The sequence below is a fragment of the Dryobates pubescens genome, chromosome 14, assembly GCF_014839835.1.
Source record: "Dryobates pubescens isolate bDryPub1 chromosome 14, bDryPub1.pri, whole genome shotgun sequence".
Lineage (NCBI taxonomy): Eukaryota > Metazoa > Chordata > Aves > Piciformes > Picidae > Dryobates > Dryobates pubescens.
Genome location: NC_071625.1, coordinates 5,014,374 through 5,035,303, shown reverse-complemented (window position 1 = coordinate 5,035,303; position 20,930 = coordinate 5,014,374). Strand labels below are relative to the sequence as shown.

Genomic DNA, 20,930 nt, shown 5'->3' with positions numbered 1-20,930 from the left:
TTTGCATGCACAGCAGTAGAGCTAAAATAAGTAAAAGCAACACAATTAAAGCCAGCCCCAAGTGTTTAAGAAATCATGGACCAGATGTACAAAATCTATGGAGTCAGAAACTTTTTGCCAGATCCAAACTATGACTGAGGCACATTCCCAGATTTTTGAACGTAGAGGATCAGACTCCAGGAGCTGGACTTTGATAAAATAATGAGCACAGAGAAAGATCTGGCAGCACTGGGGAGGGGAATGTTCTCCTCTTTTGAAAAGTACTTATCTATAAATAAAAACACGTGTCCTTGTATAGGAAAAACTCAAAAGTAGCAGGAAGCCTTTCCTAATTAAAAACTGCTGAATTGCTTCTCCAAAACCCAACGTGCATCTGGATAGTCAGATATGATATAATGTAGCATTTTTAGTTGTTAACATTATCAGTAATGTTAGATGGGATTGTTTACAGAATGAGACATTTCAAATCAAATAAAAACTGCTGGTTGTTATGTGGAAGATACCCTTACAGGGGTTTTGCCACAGGCTGCAAGGACATTTACATTTTGCTCAGGTCAGGTAGTGAGCTCCATCCATCCTGGTGCCTCTGCGGATCAGCATAACGACTTTACCCCAGCACGGCACTTGGCTTAGTTCACTGAGGGTGGTTTACAACACTGAGGGTCAAGTCTGTTAAATATTTATCTAGTTCTTCCAGAACAGTCATTTCAAAGTACAACACACTCTGCAAAAATACAGAGATGAAGAGTAACTATGAAGCAAGGAGCAAGTATGTGCTCTCTGCAGTACCTATTTGAAGAACACTACTGCAAATGCACCAGTGGGATGATACCATAGGAGGCCCTGCTTCACCACACTTCTGTGGCCTAGAAGCACAGCAGCGTGGTTCCAGTCTTACTCATCCTATAAACACATCGTAAAGATTGCCTGATAGCAAACTGACTGAAAGCAAATCACTGCCCTAAGTTTGAAATGACAGGAATCCACAACCACTTTTGCTCTGCCCAGTAGTTTTTTTTTCATCTGCTCCTGCACTGCAGCATTTTGTATTTCAGATCAGATACGGAATGGTTTTGAATAATTCATGTCCCCATACAGAATGTTTTTTCATTGTTATTTCTCCTTAACATAATACCAAAATAACCTAGAATTGGAAGGGCAGATGTTCAGCTGCCTATGTAAGCTCTGGCATGGCTCTGATTTCTTTTCTTGCAAACAGTACCTTGTGCTTATTACCAAAGGTGCCTAGAGTTACAGCTAGAGCTAGGAAGGATTCTGAGCTGTCTGACTGTCTACCAGAAACAGTGTGCTCCTATCAGTGGAATTATCCATATATTGAATATTTTCTATTGATTCCTTCTAGTCAACTAGGCCTAGTTTTACATTAGCACTCTTAAAAACATAACTGAAATGTACCTGGGTAAAAATAACTTGCAGGAAAAACCAGAGAGGACAAACAAAGGTGGCATTTGTAAGTACCAAGGTAGATTATTATGAACTGATGATTTATTATCTTTTAGGTTTAGAACATAAAGTCAGTCAGAACATAAATAAAACAGAGACACAACATCATGCAACAAACTGACAGCTTCTTTTCATACATCAGCTTAAAACAATTTTCATATGTTTTCCAAGTGTACTTTTCATAAATGCTTGTTTATTTATAGAGGCAGAGAGTGCTAACGGCTCCTTCAAAGGTCACACTGGAGAACTGCAGAAGACTAAAAGGAAACACAACTTCCAGACTAACCTCAGGAAACCCATGTCCTGACACTCCCTGACAGTCAAACAGTTCGAAGAAGGTTTGGCATCACTCCTATTTCTTCTACAGTCAGGTAGCACAAAGCCCCAGTCACCTTGCCACCATCTATTGCCTAGTTACAATTCTCTTCCTTTACCTTGCAAAAGACAACTATGATTAACTTGTTTCCACTAATATGCAGAAAAATGCATTAACTGCTCACATGGAGGACTGGATCTGTATACTCCTACCCTAAATGGCTGGAATACTGACATCAGCATGACTTCACTTGGTTAATCCTGTTGATGTGCATCATTTTCCAGAAATCATTTATGCCTCTACACCTTTCTTGCATCATGAGCTTTCAGGTTTTCTCCAGTCTGATTTTATTCATCCGTTGAAGCAGTTCAGTGCAGTGCTAAGAAATGCCGGTTCCTTCCATGTGCTAATGATATCACTGCAATGCAGTTTTCATCTGGCTGGGAGTTTTGACCTTTCATTGGCAGAATTCTTCTATCATCTGCAGACCCCTTTTGAGCTATTCAGGCAAATAAAAGTTGCTCCTGTCAATCCTACTATAGTATTAAGATAATTCTTGGCTAGACTGGAAAAGACCTTCAAGATCATCAAGTCCCATCATTAACTGGCCTATACTTCCCTTGGTGCAACTTGAAGCCATTTCCTCTTGTTCTAAATTCTTGGTTTAATTCTTTGATGCAGAAATCGTGCATGTTTATTGTTCACAAACACACAATGGAATGGAGAGAGCCAGACTTCTCTTAGTGGTTCCCTGAGACAAGATGAGAGATAATGGGCACAAACTCAAATAGAGGGAATTCCACGTGAGTGCAAGGAAATGTTTTCATTGGGAAAGGTGGAGGAGGATGGAGCAGGATGCTCAGGGAGGTGATCAAGTCTCCATCCTTGGAGATACTCAAAACCCAACTAGCCATGTTCCTGGGCAGTCTGCTCTAGGCTTGGACCGGGTATCTCCGGAGGTCCTGCCAACCTCAGACACTCTGTGACTTGGGTATAACTAGGTTAAGAAATTATTTCTCTCAAATAAGTACACCTGCAACTTCTAAGACGACTTAAAGCAGCTAACAGAACAGTTACGTGCATTGCCCCCAAATAGGTGGCTCTTAGTCAAACAGCGCCTCGAGACTTTTAAATCTGCTTTGGTTTCTGTCAATTTCACCCGCGAAAGCTGCCAGGGCAGAGCGGGCGGCTCCAGGCCGGGAGGAAGGATGGGCGATAGCTGCACCGCCGCCGACCTCCCAGCTCGCTGTAATTTTTCCCGGAAACCGGGTACCCCCCATGCTCCGCTCTGCTGCCCGAGCCAAAGCCGCAGGTGTGCGGGGAGACCCCGGGGCGGCGGGTGGCTGAGGGGACGCTGCCCGGAGCGGCTCCGTCCTCTTCTGGGGTAGTTCTGTGCGGGGGCGCAGGCGGCCCAAGAGGTGTCTCCCGTTCCCTGCACCGCCTTCCCGCTCGTCCTTCCTCCACGCTGACGCCAGACCGGGGCTCCCCTCCCCGCCTTCCCTGGCAGAGGCGGCGCATCCAGCATCCTCCTTCGCCGCTCTCAGCCTCGGCTCACGGAGACACGGCGGAGCTGGGAGGAGGAAGCGACGTCCTCCGCTGCTCACCCCGCCCGTTCCCTCCGCCCTCCGTGCCGGTGCTGGCGGCAGCTCCTCCTCCCGCGTGTGACCCGCAGCCGCATGTGAGCGGGGAGGAGGGACGGCGCCGCGCGGGCCCCAGTGTGGCGGCGGCGACGACGACAGGAGAAGGAGGAGCGGTAGCGGGTGCGCGGCGTTCCCCCGCAGCCTCATCGCTGGGCCCTACCGGCGCTCCCCATGCCCGTGTGGTGCTGCCGTTGCTCCTTGACCGGTCACTTCAGGTGAGGCAATGGGGGAAAGCGGCCAGTGGGTCAGGGCGGCTACCCGCCGCACTCTCCCCGGCGCTGGAACAGAGCCGCCGGAGCAGCGGGGTGAGGTGATCGGGGGAGGGGGGCGGTGCCGGGGAGAACGGGGCCACCGGCAGGCGGGGAGCTGCTGCGGCCTCGGCGGGGCTGCTGCGTGGTGGAGATCGGCCGCGACGCTGCCCGGCACCGCAGTCCCCCTGCGCTGCGCCGGGGGGCAGGGGCGCGGGAGGTGGTGCCCCGGGAAGCGCGTCGTGACCTTGGGCAGCGCTGAGACGCAGCCCGCGCTGGAGGAAGCTGATGCTCGGTTTCGCTTCAGGGTTCGTAGCGCCGCACCGCCGGGCATCCCGGTCCTCGTGGGCGTCACTGCTCTGGGTTACTTAAACCGCCGCCCCCTTCCCCGACAAACAATCTTGACAGTGTGAAATTTGTGTCCCAAAGTGGCGGCCGGAGACCAAATTTGAATTGCTTTTATATAACGAGTTTTCCGCTAACCGCCCACTGCCGTCAGTTTACTTAATCATTATTTTTTTGCTTGCTAAAAGTATGCAGGGAATTTTCGGATTTTACAAATCTGCTACCTGCAAAGGGCACCTCTTATTACAATAATTTGCAGCGCATTAAGACAGTTGTTGGGAAAGAATTATTATTTTCATTATCAGAGGAAATCCTTTCTGTAATATGCTGTGGTTTTTCTCTTAATGGGATTTTGGACATCAAATCCAAATAAAATTAACGGGAAAGCACTAAAAGGCAAGTAAAAAAAATGCCCACAACGAACTGGTGAACCTGTTTAGAATGTAGGTGTTCGACAGAATGTCATTCTGGAGGTTATTTGGTATGACCAGCACAGGATAAACTAGGCACTAGCTTTGGGACTGACTCATCTTTGTGCCCACTTGAATCTCTGTAGGACTACAGCCATTGATATTTTTACTCAGTTTCCACCACTGCAAAGCTGTCTACCATGAGTTCTTATCAAGATAAAATCTGGTATTTGGTGGCTTTCAAGCGTTGTTCAGAGGTGAGGAAGATGGTGGCCTCTAACTTAAGATCTTGATGGGTTGTGGTATGATGTTCTTGCAAAGGAGAAACGTGCTCCTGGACCACAGTCCTTTGTGTGCTTTGAACAACTACGTGCTGTATGCCCCATGTCTCTGTGCAAAGTTACACTCTGTGCTAAACCAGTTGGGTAGTTTGTGATACACTATCTAAGCTGCACAGAAACAACATTTTTATTGTTACAGATTCTTCTGTCGCCTACAGCACTGTGTGTATAAGCCCATAAAAGAGGGTTTCGAACGTTTCTTTTGGTTTTTATCTTCCATCTGGTGCAGCAAGTACAATAAAACCACACTGAAGCTTGCAGATGCTCTTTAAACCTGTTCTGCAAAGCACAGGGTGGTATTGCCTTAGTTAACTTTGAGCAAAGGCTGGGAAATAATATAGCCTGTGTGCCTATCTGAAAAAAGCTGTATGATAATTAGTTGCCCTCTCTCTTGCCTTCTGCTCATCTTCATCTCGTGCTGGTTGCATGTTGTGCGTTTCCAAGATCAGGACGAGCTAATGTGCAGCTGTAATCAAACAGCAAGCACCTAATTGGCAAACCTGTTTTGTTGGAGTGCAGGGAATACAGACACCAAGTGCTTGCTTTCTGAAATAAATACAGCCTTAGGGTGGCTCCTCACCATTTTTAACAAGGAAGAGACTATCAGAGAGATGTGTTAGTGTGTGCTAGTGCTGTTACTACTGTACAGCTCAGTCTCCAGGTTACTTCAGACTTCCCCGTTGAGGAAAGGCTTTTGGAACATGTAGCAGAACCTTCAGTCTTGTGGGAGCTGAGGTGGCACGTAGTGTTTGTGGCTTCTTGAAAGCCATGGGAGTTGGATCAGCGCCTTGTGCTTTTGGTCCTCTGTAGAAAATAATTCCTGAAATACTGGAAGAGCTTTAAGATATGCAGATTCTTAGGAAATAACTGAGACTTCTTTTAATTATTAAGGTAATTACATCTTGTAAAGAGAAGAATGTTCCTATCAGTTGGTGGGGGTATTTTTAGTTAAAAAGTCGGAAAGTTTTTATTTTGAAGGCTTAACAAAATACCTGCCAATAACAGACTAATCTGCCCCTGGTTTCTAGCTGAACTGAGGATGTGTGCCTCTTCAATGACCTGGAAGGACTTGAGAAAGGGCTCCTCAATAATTAAACGACAAACAATATAAAACAAGTCTTTGTAGTCCAGAAACACAATTTAGATGATGGATAATTGAGAGAGGAACCTGAGCAGATGCTGCAGACAAAGAAATCTAGAAACATGACCGGGGTGAAAGCAGGCTGCTGCATGGCACCTGACCCAACTACATGGCAGTTGCTTACTGGTGGTCAAAATTTACCACCAGTAAAATGGGCCATACTTAGGGCTTAGAGGGATCACACTCTTCTCCATCTTGACACCACTGCCAGCTTTAACCAGCCTTAATTCTACCAGAGCAGAAATGTGTTGAGGTGAAGTAGTCTTGCTGCTCATCAGGTAAGAAGTGCTGTGGATGGCTGCTGTTGTTCTTTAGCTGCTCCTTCAGTCTCTGCCTGGCCTTCAAGATATTAGCTGGCTTAGGTGGGGGTCTGTCTCTGCTCTTTGATAAGGATAGCCAGGAATGAGTTCTGCCGTGTGGGGGATCAAAATAATGCTTGCTTGTTATAGTTTGGCTGTGTATAAACTGAAATTGGAAATCTGCATCTCTGCAGAGCCATCTGTGCCTTTTTGTTATCCTTCTGTTGACTTTCTAAGAGAAAATAGACCTTAAAAAAGAGAATTGGTTCCATTAGAAAAGCTGTGCTGAAGGGTAAAGTTTTGTAGACTGGATGAAGCCTATCTGTTTTGGCCTCGGGTTTGCCAGTTTTATCGCTTTTAAAGTAAAGTTGCTCAACTTTAGTCTTGAAAACCATTCTGAAAACTGTTGAACTGTTGTGAAAACAGTTCAACAGTTCCATGTTAGTTTTCTTCCATCTGTCCTGCTGATTAGAAGCTACAGAAGCCCTGAAACTGAAGGACAGCTTTTGACTTCTTTCGTCCAGTATTTCGGTGACAGCCTTGGGAGGAAGATTAAAAGAATGCCTTTAATTGAAGAAACTGTGGTGCCTGGGGACTCCCTTCTTACTCTGCCTGTAGTAATAATAGGTGAGTCTTCCTTTTTTCTTGTGAAGTTCTCTGTCACTCCCATTGCCTTTGTAGGCCTGTGTGAAGTCATTTATCATGAAATAACAACTAATGTTTAGCAAGCTGACAGTGAAGATGTTTATTAGGGTAATACAGGTGTTATGATTAACAGCAGTGCTATAAAATCATGTTAAGGGACTTGCTATTGGAGTATATTTGAATTTAAATTGTGCTTTGACAGAAGGAGCTATATTATTTGGCAGCAGACACATGAGTCTTACCAGGAGGATTGTTTTGATACTAGTGTTGGTCACATAGGGTTTGATTAATGTGGTATGTGTGCTTCGAGCTGCATGGAGTTGTTGATGGTGCACCAGTAGAAATTAAGGGGGGTCACATGAGACAGTGAAAAGCATAATGTGCTGTGTGTATGTATGTGGATTAGATGCTAACTTCTGTCATTAATTGCCTTTTCTGTTGATGAATCCATCACCACCCCCTTGAATCTTTTCCAAAATGAATCCAAGTCAATTCCACCAGTTTAAAAAAACCCACAAAACCCAAAAAACTGTAGTCTTGATTAAATAGGTGAAGGCTTGTTATTGTAAAATCCTGCTGAATGATAGGATAGCCGAAGGAGCAGGCTCCTTAGGTGCACAGCTTAACTGAGAATGCCAGGACGATTTGTATTGGGCCAAGGTTTTTCAGCAACAGCTGGTCACCAGCTCCTTATCACCATGACTTGACAAGGGGATAAAGAAAAGATCTGGAGTAAAGGAGGTTTTCAATAATCTAGTCCAAAGCTGTTGGGACTGCAGCAAATGAACAGCTTTAACTGTACCTGCAAACAAGCAGAGACGGCAGAGAATGCTGTTTCACCGTAGCGTGCTCAGAGTAAAGCTCCGCAACTGTAAAAGACTGATGTTTGTACAGTACCTGTGCTCAAAGCTCTCTCCATGCTCGCTTAAAATAGGGCTCATGTAATAGACTTACGTGGATGTGACAGACAGGAATCACTCTGAGTTCTGCATCACAGCTGAAAAGCAACAGTTTTTTGGCTTTTTGTCAACCTCAGTAGAGGTTTGCCATATGGTTGGTGACTCAGTCTTCGCTGTTTAGTTTTGCAGATAGGCTTTATGCAAATACCTGTGCTTGATACTTACTTTGTCTAGAGGGCCTTTCTGTGTGCTGACACCAAACACAGCTGCCTCGACTACCTCTCCTCCTCTCCTTGAAAAACAAATATGTTCCACAAATGTTTTTCCACAGGTACACTGGAGATATTTTAGAAGCTGATCTCCATTGGCAGTCTGTTACCACTAATTCATTGGCTATCTGAATAGCCTTAGAAGGGATCCAAAATGATTTAATAATGTAGAAGCATACCAAAATAGTTGTCATCCTCCCCATATACAGAACCATGCTCACTGCTTAATCTTCTCTGTTAGATTCCTATATAGCTGGAGTCAAACATACTTTTAGCTTCCTAGTGCCATTATCTTCTCATTCCACTGTTTTATTAGTGAGAACGAAAAAAGATGGCATGTGTGTAAGGAGTTCACTGACTGATGGAACAATAACTTCAATTCCTTTCTTTAATTTCATCCCCATTGTCATTGTATGATGCCCAATTTAAGACTTAATTCTAAGCTTGTGCTGCATACTCTATTGCTGTTCTGCATGAAGTACTAAGCTACTGTCTTCAGGAAACTGGAAGAAGTTATATATGTTCCATTTGAATGAGTTGGGATTGAAGAGGTTGATGCTGGAGCTCTAAGTCTAGAGGATGTCCTGTGCTAAACATTTTCACCCTGTGCACTGTTTTTCATCATTACTGTGTGAAGACAAGGTTTTAAATTTTCATCCAAACACAGCTGTTACATTTCAGGTTGATTATCTACTTAAATTTCCACATGTAAGGCAAAGCTGATAGTACTGTAGTTTACTGTTGATCAGGGGAAACTTCTGCTGCAGACAGTTGACTGCCCCTTAAATGAACAGGGCCATAGTGATTTGGGGTATATTGATCATATATCTAAACTCTGTATAAAGTAATATCTTTCAGTTGTGATCAGAGTCATTCTTGGAGGCTCTGTGCCTAGGGAGATTTATATCCCCCCATCAAAGATTTTCTGAGAAAGTCATAGCAAGTCTAATTGCAGACCTTCAGTGCATATCCACAAGGGAATTTCTTCCTCTTGGACTCAGTCTGCTCAAAGAACAGTAACAGGCTTTGGATGGTCTCTGGATGGTCCCAGGGGAGTGACTAGGGAGCTCAGTGATGGTAATTCACCTCAACTTAATCCCATCCTCAGTAATTTCCTTGTCCCTTTCGAGCCTTTGTTTTAGCAACTTTTGTTATCCATTTGGTTCCTTTTAGTCTTACCCAGTAGGAATAATCTTCAGATCAGCATCCTTGGATATAGCACACATATTTTTTTTTTTCAGTGTTGTAGACTAGCTTCCCCTAGACTGCAGTAGAAAAAATAAATAATCAAGCTATGCACTTGTAAAGAGAAATCAAATTCTTTACTGTGTACAAGATATAATTCCAGATTTACTCAGTCATGGGAGTGCTTGTGAGCTGTAGGTACAATTAGGGTGTTTTCACAGTTTCATGGGATTTTGTTGTGGATGGTTTCAATGGATTGCTGAAGTTCTCTCTCACATCTCTCTTCCGTGGCAAGTGGGTGATGGGAGGGGCTTGCATCAGGTTTGAGCTTTGAACTCCTGGACTGAAGTGTACCCAGCTGTCTGATGTTGATCTCTTTGTGGGAGGGCAGGACAGTGTGAGAATAAGGAAGAGTATTTCCACTGTCTCAAATATTCTTTAAGGTCTTTTTTTTGTCAGTGTCAAAATAGGAACCAAAGTGGTTTGGGAAATGGTAGAGTCAGGATCACCAATATTAGCACCTTTTATAAAAGACTTTTGATGTACCTGTCATGAAGGTCCCAATGATGGAAATCCCTGGCTTTCCTAGACAGTCTTTTTCCAGTCCTTTTTGGCCCTTACAATACCCAGACATTTATTTTTGCTTCTATATTTGGGTGCAAAACCCTGGATTAGTTGGTTGGAGCCATTGTGCAGTCTCACATGCTTCCTTGGGTTCTAGGCCTCCAGAGGAGACATGCTTATTGAAGATCTCTTGTACCTTAGCAGTCTCAGCCTTTGAGGAACTCATCTATAGTGAGGCTACATAAGTTACTTGTAGCCCATGGCTGTGAGCTGTCTGTTGCAATAACGTGTGGGATATCTGTGCTGCCACTGGGGACCACAGTGGGGTCTGTAGCCTGGTGGAAGAGGAAAAAGAGATCCCTTTTATGACGAGACTTGGGATGGGGGATTTAGTGACAAGGGAGAACAAGGGAGAAGAGACAGGCATTGGAGAAGTGGGATTGTTAACAGGTGATAGAGTGTGTGCAGAGGTGATGGGAAAGAGGAAAAGATGGGTGAACTCTCGAGATGAACTGTTGAAATGGTAGGAAATAAGAGCTAACATCCTTACAATGAATGCTGTGTGAAAACGTGAACGCATGAGTAGCTTTAGCCCAGTATTGCAGTGTGTGGTAAACACCATGTGTGCCACTCTAGATGGAAAACAAAGACAAATGACTAAATTGTGCCTCATTAGGAGAACACTGTGCTTTTCATTCAGTTGATGAGGAAGAGGAGTTACAGAAATAACAGTTCATAGTCACATGTTTAATTCCTGTAGCATAGCACATGCATTTCTGACTTCAGCTTTCCCTAGCTGTTGATACCTGGTTTGGCAATAGGGACATTACTTTTGTGTGTGCATGTTACAAAGCTGGTCACCTACTTTGTTTAATACTGGTCAAATAAAAATAATTATCCTATGGTAACATTTTGGTCCCTCTCATTTCCCACCTTTTATAACATTTTGAAATTAGCTTAGTCCATTAAAATGGCAATGGTGCACTTATGCTGCAGAAAGGATATAGAAAGATGTTTGAATTGGTATTGTTGCTGAACAATGAATGTGGGATTGTATGAGTTTCTTGTATTTTACTGTAGCTGTCTTTGACTTTGCTGTGTCTGTGAGATCTGATCTGAGTCGCAGTCTTCAGCTTTCTGCTTCTGTCTTTTTTATTTTATGGGCAGACCTTTCTGTTTGCCTTTCTGTTCTGTGTTTTACACAACACAGTGTAAATGGGAATCTAAAGTCATAAGATGGCAATAATAGTCAGAGATCACAGTGATTGACAGGCAGAGCAGATATTGCCCATCAGACCAGTTTCACACAAGAACAGTGAATTTGCCAGACTAAATCATGAAACTCCTTTATGCACCTTTTGTCTTGTGATGTAAGCAGTCATGCATCTGTTCCTTGTTATCTGAAAAAGATTTTTGCTCAGTTTATGTGCAGGGGGTTCCTGTGGTAGGCTTTATTTTACTGTGAAGCTTGTAAGCTGCTTTGAATCAGAACACCATCGCGTTATCCTACTTTAGTATGATTTTTGTTGCTGTTTATTTAGTGACTTGCAAACTTTAGATCATTGACATGTTTGCTAAAGTAGTAACTTCTTTTTTTAATAGGAAATGGACCTTCAGGAATTTGTCTTTCTTACCTGCTCTCTGGATACAGGCCCTATTTGTCTCCTGAAGCTATACACCCAAACCCCATCCTACACACGAAATTAGAAGAAGCTCGACACCTTTCCATTGTTGATCAAGTAAGCTTTGGTTGCTATCTTGTCTGGCTCTTTTCCTACACTAAGCTGGATTATAAAACAGTGGGCTTTCTTTGATGATCCTGTTTCAAATGCTTTTGCAACCTACGTAAGTAGTGCCATGGACAAGAAAATTCCTCATGTTCTTGCCCTACAAGGAATAAGACCTCAGCAAAGCTGAGTAACTTGTGTGGGCCTCCAGCAACTAGCTTCATATTTGGGCCTCTCTTTTTCCTACCTTCTGTGACTTGTAACAATTTATATTTAGGGCAATTCAGATGAACAGCAATGTATTTTAAGAACTGCTTATCCAAAGGCATTCTGCAGATTGCATTGTGAAGAGCCAGTGTACTTTACCTAATCTCATTTCTGATGCATTGGGAAGTTTATTTTGTTATTCTGTTAATTTAAAGAAAACCAACTCATGACCATTAGATCCAGTCCTGGGGCATGTGGTGGTTTTTGTAGTTCTTGTGCTTTTCTGTTTGTGGTGTGTTTTGTTTTTACAGCCTGCCCTTTGTCGTGTTCTTACCACTTGCCAAAAGTGTCTAAAGCACCACTTCATCAGTGAGTAGCTGATGCAGGAATTCCAGCTTTCATGTCCTAGGATGTTTGGGCACTATCATCAAAGAACACATGCTGCTAACATACTTCAAGTACACATACTTCAAGTTAAAAACTCCTTAAATAGAGCAGTTCTCATTAAGACTTCATTTTTAGTAACATTAGGGACACAGGTCCTCTACAAACAGCCCATTTTTCTTCTCTGAACAGTATGCATCCATCACTGTTTGTGTTGCTCTCCCAATTGCTCTTGTGCTGTATTTGTTACCTCATATACATCCAATTTTTCTGTCTGATTTGCTTAGTTAAATCTTCCCCCATTATTTCTCTCCCCCATTGTGTGTTTGCTTACCATGTTATCATTTGCTTTCTGTTCACCTCACTATACCCCTGCTGGATCACTCGCAGTGATATCACTAACTGTGTTGACTGTGTGAATAATTTATTTGAAATACAAACATCCATATGTGTTTGTAGTGGGGAAGCAGGGTTGTTCGGATCTGGGGTTGGTTTGGTTTGTTTTAGTGCTGTGCTGGTGGTATGTGATGTTGACCTTAAGTCCTGTGTTTATTTGTTTCTCGTCAGGAGAGTAAGTTGCCTAAGCTTTTGGCCACAGATGCTTCACACACTTCATCCTCCTCTGACCCCCTGGTATTTTCCCAGTCTAAGAAGCTAAACTGTCCTGTCTTGTCAGCAAAGAATTGCCTTGTGGCCAGTTCTTTCTTCAAATCCCTATTGTGCTTTCAAGTACTTGCTTCTGTGTTGTGACATTCTTAGAACATGGCTGGTTAATAGATGCTGAAATGGGAACAGTTTACAAGTTCTAGGAATTGTTCTCAGCATTAACTACTCTGTAAAATAAGCCTAGCTTTAATTGTATTTTCAAAGGAATACTTATAATACTTCCATTATTTCAAAATGTGATACAGTTAGTGTTGAACTCCCTAAGAACTATTAAAGGAGTTTTTCCTACTTGATTTTTAACACTTGATGTTTTTAGAATCCAATTATTCTTTTATCAAAAGGAGGCTACCATAAATACTACCAGATCTCTGTTAAAAGCAGTCCACTGCCTATGAATGGGAATGTTACTAAGTTGCTCTGGTCTCTGAATATTCACAGATTGCATTGGGTTGGAAGGGACCCTCAGAGGTCATCTTGTCCACCCCCTGCTGCTGTCAGCAGGGACACCTCCAACTACATCAGGCTGCCCAGAGCCACATCCAGTCTGATCTTGAACGTCTCCAGGGACAGGTTCTCAACCACACACCTGGGCAGGCTGTTCCAGTGTTTCACCGCTCTCATTGTAAAGAACTTCTTCCTTATGTCCAACATAAACCTACCCTACTCCAGTTTCATATCACTGCCCCTCTACCTATAACCACAAGCCCTTCTAAACAGCCCTTCCCCAGCCTTCCTGTAGGTCCCCTTCAGGTAGTGGAATGTGGCTATAAGGTCTCCCCAGAGCCTTCTACTCTCGAGCCTGAACAGCCCCAATTTTTTCAGGAGAGGTGTTCCAGCCTTCTGATCATCTTGGTGCCCCTCCTCTGGACCCACTTCAGCAGGTCCATGTCTCTCTTGTGTTGGGGGCTCCAGAGCTGGACACAGTACTCCTGGTACCAGAGCAAAGTGACAGAATCACCTCTCTCAACCTGCTGGCTGCCCTTCTTTTGATGCATGCCAGGATGTGATTTGCCTTCTGAGCTGCAAGTGCACATTGCTGCCTCATGTCCAGCTTCTCATCCACCAGTACCCCCAAGACCTTTTCCGCAGGGCTGCTCTCAGTTTTGCCAACCCCCAGCCTGTAGCGATACCAAGGGTTCCCCTGACTTAGTTGCAGGACCTTGCACTTTGCCTTCTTAAACCTCATGAGATTCTCCTCAGTCCACCTTTCCAGCCTGTTCCATTTCCTCTGGATGGCACCCACTGCATCCTCCAGTCTTATCAGCTGCACCGCTCAGCTTGATATCATCTGCAAACTTTGCTGAGGGTGCCTCAGTCTTGCTCTTGATATCATTGATGAAGGTATTGAACAGCACTGGTCCCAGTACAAACCCTTGAGGGATGCCACTTAACACTACCATGTATTTGTCCCTGTATTTCTTTTTCTACTACAGATTTCAAATACCAGCCTGCTCCAGTGTACTCTTACTAACACATGCCTTTTAAATGAGAGAAATGTCTATTTCAAAGTTATAGAAGAACTGAACTGTGGCAGTTATTCCTGAAAAGTGTTCTATATTTAATACTTCTCTCAAAATACAGCTTGAACTAATTGTGTTCTCTGCCAAAATTCAATTTCTGTGCTCCAGAATAGCAATAAACAGTAACAGCTGCATGAACACAGCACTTTTTTTTTCATCCTTTAGGATCTGGAGTACCTGTCTGAAGGCCTTGAAGGACGTTCTTCAAACCCAGTTGCAGTGCTTTTTGATACCTTGCTTCATCCTGATGCTGACTTTGGGTACGACTACCCACCAGTTCTGCACTGGAAGCTAGAGCAGCATAATTATATTCCCCATATAGTGCTTGGTAAAGGGCCACCTGGTGGGGCTTGGCATGTGAGTACAAGTTTTATCTCACTTCTAGGGTAACTTAGTACTTAACTGTCTAAGGCTGGTTTATGTAATAATGGTAACTGCCCTTTCAACTGCTTTATTAGTAAAGCCAAAATACATTGGAAAGTTTGGAGGATTTGTGACAATGATTGGTGCTCTGTGTGGGGTTTTTATATGTGTCCACCTGCTGTTGTTTTCACATTTCCTCTTGTTTTATACTTTAAATAACTTGCTTAGATGGTGTTGGATGATGGGTTGGACACGATGATCTCGAAGGTCTCTTCCAACCTGGTCTGGTCTGGTCTCTATTCTATTCTATTCTATTCTATTCTATTCTATTCTATTCTATTCTATTCTATTCTATTCTATTCTATTCTATTCTTTCACTTTGCATTTCACTCAATCTCTCTTCACCCTCTGCTTTGTTTTAAAACTACATCATTTATCTGCAATATAAACCCCACTTCATCAGCATTTCATGTAATGTGCTGGGATTACGTCTGCTTGCTGCTCTAAATGACTACAATGAGAACTTCACTGTGTTTTACATGAATGTATCCATTTGAAATTTATCTGGTTACACATCTTGGTTTTTGTCTCCATAGTCCATGGAGGGCTCTATGCTAACAATCAGCTTTGGAGACTGGATGGAATTGCCTGGCCTTACCTTCAAGGAGTGGGCAGCCAGCAAACGCAGGTAAAGCTAGTGCATAATGGATCTGGGAAACCCAGGTGCTGTAAGAATCCTGTTAACCAATAAGAACTGGAAACATTCAAACTTCATCGTTCACATGAGGGCTTCTTGTTTTGTTTATTAAATTGCCCTATGGCACTGGAAATTCTGCTGTGTGTGCTCTGCTGAGAAACAGGACAGTGGTTAGCCCTTGAGTGCATCAGAAGCTCACAGAGTAGCAGTGGTGTGTTTTAGCTGCATTTCACAAAGAAGCACTCTTAACTGTGAGCAGTTTTGCTCAGAGTTGAAGGAAATTTTAGGGCAGAAAAATTCCTGTCTTGCACAAGCTCACTGTTTTTACTTCAGTTATACAATTAGTTCATAAAGGTGTGTGTCAGCAGATGAACCTAAGAATGTTCTACATAAGCTTATTCTGAAATCGTAACTTTCCTGACTTCAGTCTAGCAAACTTAAAGGAAGTAGTGATTGTACAATGTATGGTAAAAAAAGAGTGGAACTACTTGGGCAGATGTCTTTAAGGGCAGACTTGCTCATTTCAGGACAACAGTTCCAGTGAAGATACTGTATCTTTGCTCTTTAATTGCTTTCTTAGATAACCACAGTAATCTAGCCTCCTTATTAACTGAAATCCCATAAGCTGCTTATAACCTGAAGCTAATTTGTTTATATTATAGTTTTCAACAGTACTAAACTCGGCAGTGCTTCCTATTATAGTACAATTAAGCACATTTAAGAGTATTGATGGTGATGAAAACTTCTGGTCATGTAAAATAGTTTCTTGAGTTTCATTGTAACAGGCGTCACACTGTCGTAGCGTCCTCTACAATAAATCTCTCATCAGGATTTTCAGAGTAGTAACCTGTGCCCTTGTTAGTCTGGTTAACCTATGAGAATGAGTAGCCTGATTTCTTGTGAATATGCTTCTAAGTGTAATTCAGTGGCAGTCCTGGTGTTCATTGCTGTTTCTTTTGCCTTCTTCCTAAAGCTTAGCTCTAAAGAAGCAGCAAAACTCGTGAATCTCTTCAGAATAATTACATTTTTCATTTCAGTTTTGTAAGTGAGGATGCAATAAAGATGAGGAAAACATGGATGTAATAGCAGGGTTTCTGTGCAAAAATGTTTGGTTGGGGTTTTTTAATCTGTAGTCCTGTTTACATAGTTGCATGAAGTTTTGTGTCATCCTTACTTTGTTCATTTCTGTGATACCAAACTACTTTGAGACTTACTGAATTTACCTGTACACAAGGGAGAGGTCTTTGGCAGAGTATAATGAGGAATACTTCACTCAAGGAGTATTAAGAACTGAGAGTTTTGCATTATCACTTAACAGTTACTATTGTATTTCTTAATGTGTATTATATATATAGAGGTAAGTGTATTGTCACCATGAGCAAGTTCAGCCAGTGTTATATTGTTGACAGTCCCGATGCTAAACTGGCTTCATAAAACACTTCCACACAGATATACCATGATACTGCAGAGTTCTCTTACACTTAATTTATTGATCACCATATCACTCTACATTGTGAAGATTCACTGCTATTAAAGAAAAAGCTTGTCTTGTGTACCAGGCATCAAGAGAACAAATAAACTGAATGTGTTTATAGATTCCCAACTCAGTGTCAGTTACACTGAGAATCTTCAGTCCTCTTCAGCTTGACTCTCCTGTGGTGTGTCGTAAGTGATATTCACATTACCAATAAGGTCTCAATATTAACTGGAGCCATTTGATTTTGTTTCAGAAACATAAAGAGTGATCGAGTAACCCCAGAAGAAATAGCTTGTTACTATAAACACTATGTTAAAGTCATGGGCCTCCAAAAGAATTTCAGAGACAACGCTTACATAACGTCAGTGTCCAGGCTCTACCGAGGGAAGGACGATGAAGATAGAAGTCAGCTAAATGAAGATATTTCAGCACAGCATTTGGAAATGGAAGATGGACAGAAATCAGTGACTAAGAGAAACTGGGAAATCAGAGGTTACCAGCGAGCAACAGATGGTTCTCATGTGCCCTTCTGCCTCTTTGCTGAGAATGTGGCTCTTGCCACAGGAACCTTTGATTCTCCTGGCCGCCTACAGGTTGAAGGAGAAGACTTTCCTTTTGTGCTTCATTCCATGTCTGACTTTGGGGCTGCTATCAGCAAAGGAAAGCTACGTGGGAAGGCAGACCCTGTGTTAATTGTGGGTGCTGGACTTACAGCAGCTGATGCAGTCCTGTGTGCCTACAACAACAACATCCCAGTAATCCACGTGTTTCGTAGAAGAGTTACCGATACAAGCCTGATTTTCAAACAGTTACCTAAAAAGCTTTACCCTGAATACCATAAGGTCTACCATATGATGTGTACTCAGTCCCACAGTGTGGACTCTAATCTACATTCTGCTTACACTAGTTTCCCTGAACACAATGTACTTTCCTTCAAGCCTGAAATGAAATGTGTTCTTCAGAGTGCCTCTGGACTGAAGAAAATTTTGAAGTTTTCTGTAGCCTTAGTTCTGATAGGTTCTCACCCAAATCTTTTCTTTCTAAAGGACCAAGGACATAGCATAGGTCATCACTCTAATCAGCCCATCACATGCAAGGGGAATCCTATAGAGATTGATCCATACACGTACGAATGCACTAAAGAAGCAAATCTCTTTGCTTTAGGGCCTCTGGTGGGAGACAACTTTGTACGGTTTTTAAAGGGAGGGGCGTTGGGCATTGCACGCTGCCTGGCAATAAGGCAGAAGAAGAAACATGAATTGATTCAAAGTGGGGATGGAGGAGGTGATGGGGTTCCATAAGTGAGAGGTGTAGAAACTTTCACATCCAGGATTACAGATGTAGTCTTAACAGAACACTCACTGACAGCGAAAGTTGATAGCAGTCCCATTTCTGTTGTGTCGAAGTAACCCACGCTTGTGTCGCTTGGTAAAGGATGCTGATGCCACAGTACTTCGCCTTTTCAAAACACACAAAAAATTGATCTGCTGTTACAACTGATCTCTGCTCAACTGGAATTACTTCCAGAGAAACAGAAAATGAGACTAACTTCTATTGACCTGCCTGTCATCTCTTGCTCAGCTAAAAGAGCTGACTTCCGCTGTGGAAAAGCAATGCCTATCAGAGTGGCTTTACACCTTAGTGTCAAATGTGACAAAACCTTCTCACCATGAAACTGAAACAACTTCTAAAAGCAGAAAGCTTGCTTAGTGCAAAATGATTCTTGGTCCCAAAGCAAATTTTGAGCCTTCTGCTTGAAACAAGGATTTTGTTTATTTGCCGTAGTACTTGGAATGAGCACTTAGTAAGACGGTTTTTACTGCAGGAAGGATTTCTGTAAGCCAGAAGTATTCCTCAACAATTATAAATGATCCTATCTGATAATTGGAATGAAAGAGTAAGCATTCCCATTTGATCTTTAACACCTGACTTGACACAATCCATTGATGTTTTTTCACGCTACGCCTAGAGTTGGGTGAGTGCAGGAAGACTAACATGAAATGGTCCCCTACGGTGATATGTACATTTCTGAGAATACTCATTAACATGAACAATAAAGTACTGATGTAAGTGCTCTTATTACAGTGTCAATATAATTAATACCTAGTGTACTACTGAAAAATTAAGTACATGAGAAAATTTAAGGTTTTTTTTTTGCTTCCTAGCTCAGGAAGACTGAATGGGATCACTTGACTGATGGAAGTGGGTGATAGATATTCTCATCTACCATTTGACCAAGTTTTGGTTATTTAGCTTCTTTTCTAGAGCAGCACATAGCACTACAACTTCTTTAGCCTGTAGTTCTTGAAACTTGAAAATGGGGTTATGTCTCACAGCCAGCTAAGAAATAAACAAACCAAACCCAAACCAAACATGCCATAATTCCTATAAATCTTAGAGCTTCTTATAAAAAACAAAAGACTTGTACCTACCTCTGAACTGAAGTTTTACCTTTCTGCTCCATAATGCAAGACCTAGATTTCATCTGCCAGGTTTTAGAGTAGTTGCTTTACCTACACACACTCATGAGTTACTCACCATAGGAAGGTAAGCAACAGTTAAGTAGACATCTTAATTATCTTCCAGAACTCTTAAATGACAAAAGAAAGAAGAGGTCTTGGTTGTAACTGATGTATTGCCAAACATTTTCATTCAGGTCCAGTGTGAGTGAATAGCCATTATTTAATTTTTTTGTTTGGGGCTTGCTTTCTTGTCTTGAAGAAGATTGTGTTAGTTTAAGGCATTGTATTTGAATGATTGAATTCTCCATCTTAGAACCTGAACAGATTTTGAGAAGGAAATTTGGCCTAGACTTTGTGAAAGTGGTAGTGGTGCTTGCTGGTTTCCCAGCTGGCTGTTTCCTAAGCTGTCAGTAACCTATATGCAATAAAAGCCTGGTTTATGTGCCTACTGAACTGGGGGATTCTGTGGCTGCTGCAAGCCTTTGTGCATCCGAGTAAGTTACTTCAAACTGGGCACAGAAGTTGAAAAGGATTGAAATGGTTGTGTTTTCAGGGGAGGTCCAAGGTAATTCACTAAGTCATGCTACTACTAATGATACATTTTAATTTAGAGCCAACTTAATAGCGTAAAACCAAACACAAACACAACATTCATGTTACTTTCTGCATTGCTGGCGTGGTTTGGTGTAGCCATGCCTTGTCAATATGAGTTCAGATACTTTTTTGTATTGATACTTGAGCTGGTTTTCATTATGCTCAATTCTAGGCTTATTTTCTTCATAACTAAATTGAGAATCTATAATTTGCCTTCTTTTGGCAGAAGCTGTGCATATATAAATCCATCCTAAACCTGTGATACCTAGTAATTTTAACTGAGAAATCAGTATTACAAGTGATAAATACTTGATGGTAGAACTTTATCACAGTTAATATATGGGGAATACACCGATTCCTTCATTTTTTTTTGGTCAGTATAAATGAATGCAGCACGTCATGGCACATTACTGCTTTTCATTTGTCACATGAAACCTTTGCAATGCCAGCAAACCAAAGGGAAGTCATTTACTGAAACAGCTATTTTGCAAAAAGGAGTAAAAAGCTTCAGACAGCCAAACCTCCTGCCTCAGCTGCTGCAGTTGCTTACAAGCTGTGTGTGGTGGTGTGAGCAACTTTATCACCCGGGTAGCTTTCATTGCAGAATTGCAGCACCTTCAACTGTATCTGCTGCTCTTTCTCTTACCAGTCTTGCCAGTATTTTTGAGATATGCATGTGAGACCCCTTTGTTGGGCAGAGAAATTTTCTCAGTGCCCATGTTTATTAAGCCAAAAGAATTTTTTTTTTCAACCAAAGCTTCAGTGAAAGTGATCCTGTTTCTTCTAGGAGTTGCTGGGTTTCAAGCTGTAGCTGGATTTTTTTGTCATAAGGGTTTCTGATTTTTTGAGAGAAATTTGTCTCTCTCCTCTTTGGTGTTTTGAGATGTAAGAATTGAAGCTTTGCCTTAGGATAGTTTCACTTAAAGCACTATATCATGCTTACTGCATTTGTGATGAATTAGATGTTGGCATTGAACAGCTGCTTTGGGGGCAAATTGTTTCTCAGATTTTACCAAAAATAACCCCAAAAGAACAAACCAAACAACAACAACAACAACAAGGAAAGA

At 42.3% G+C, this 20,930-nt stretch overlaps 1 protein-coding gene across 2 annotated transcripts; it reads left to right on the top strand.

Moving 5' to 3' along the window:
- The first annotated feature begins 3,327 nt into the window (after window positions 1-3,327).
- Window positions 3,328-18,946, top strand: OSGIN2 (oxidative stress induced growth inhibitor family member 2). Of its 2 annotated transcripts, none has more exons than XM_054167390.1 (6): window positions 3,328-3,635; window positions 6,729-6,831; window positions 11,369-11,505; window positions 14,436-14,627; window positions 15,230-15,321; window positions 17,061-18,946. In XM_054167390.1, exons 2-6 carry the CDS (start codon window positions 6,765-6,767, stop codon window positions 18,106-18,108), a joined length of 1,536 nt encoding a protein of 511 aa, XP_054023365.1. In that variant the 5' UTR covers window positions 3,328-3,635; window positions 6,729-6,764; the 3' UTR covers window positions 18,109-18,946. The 2 variants fall into 2 exon arrangements, with proteins under 2 accessions (XP_054023365.1, XP_054023364.1); XM_054167389.1 differs by having other exon boundaries at window positions 3,329-3,635; window positions 6,677-6,831.
- Window positions 18,947-20,930: the final 1,984 nt, after the last annotated feature.

Excerpts from the sequence above, each read along its gene's own strand:
- OSGIN2 (XM_054167389.1), top strand. The coding sequence starts at position 3,592 with ATGCCCGTGTGGTGCTGCCGTTGCTCCTTGACCGGTCACTTCAG. Across the intron at positions 6,832-11,368 it reads TCTGCCTGTAGTAATAATAG|GAAATGGACCTTCAGGAATT; the intron begins GTGAGTCTTCCT and ends TTTTTTTAATAG. Across the intron at positions 11,506-14,435 it reads ACCTTTCCATTGTTGATCAA|GATCTGGAGTACCTGTCTGA; the intron begins GTAAGCTTTGGT and ends TTCATCCTTTAG.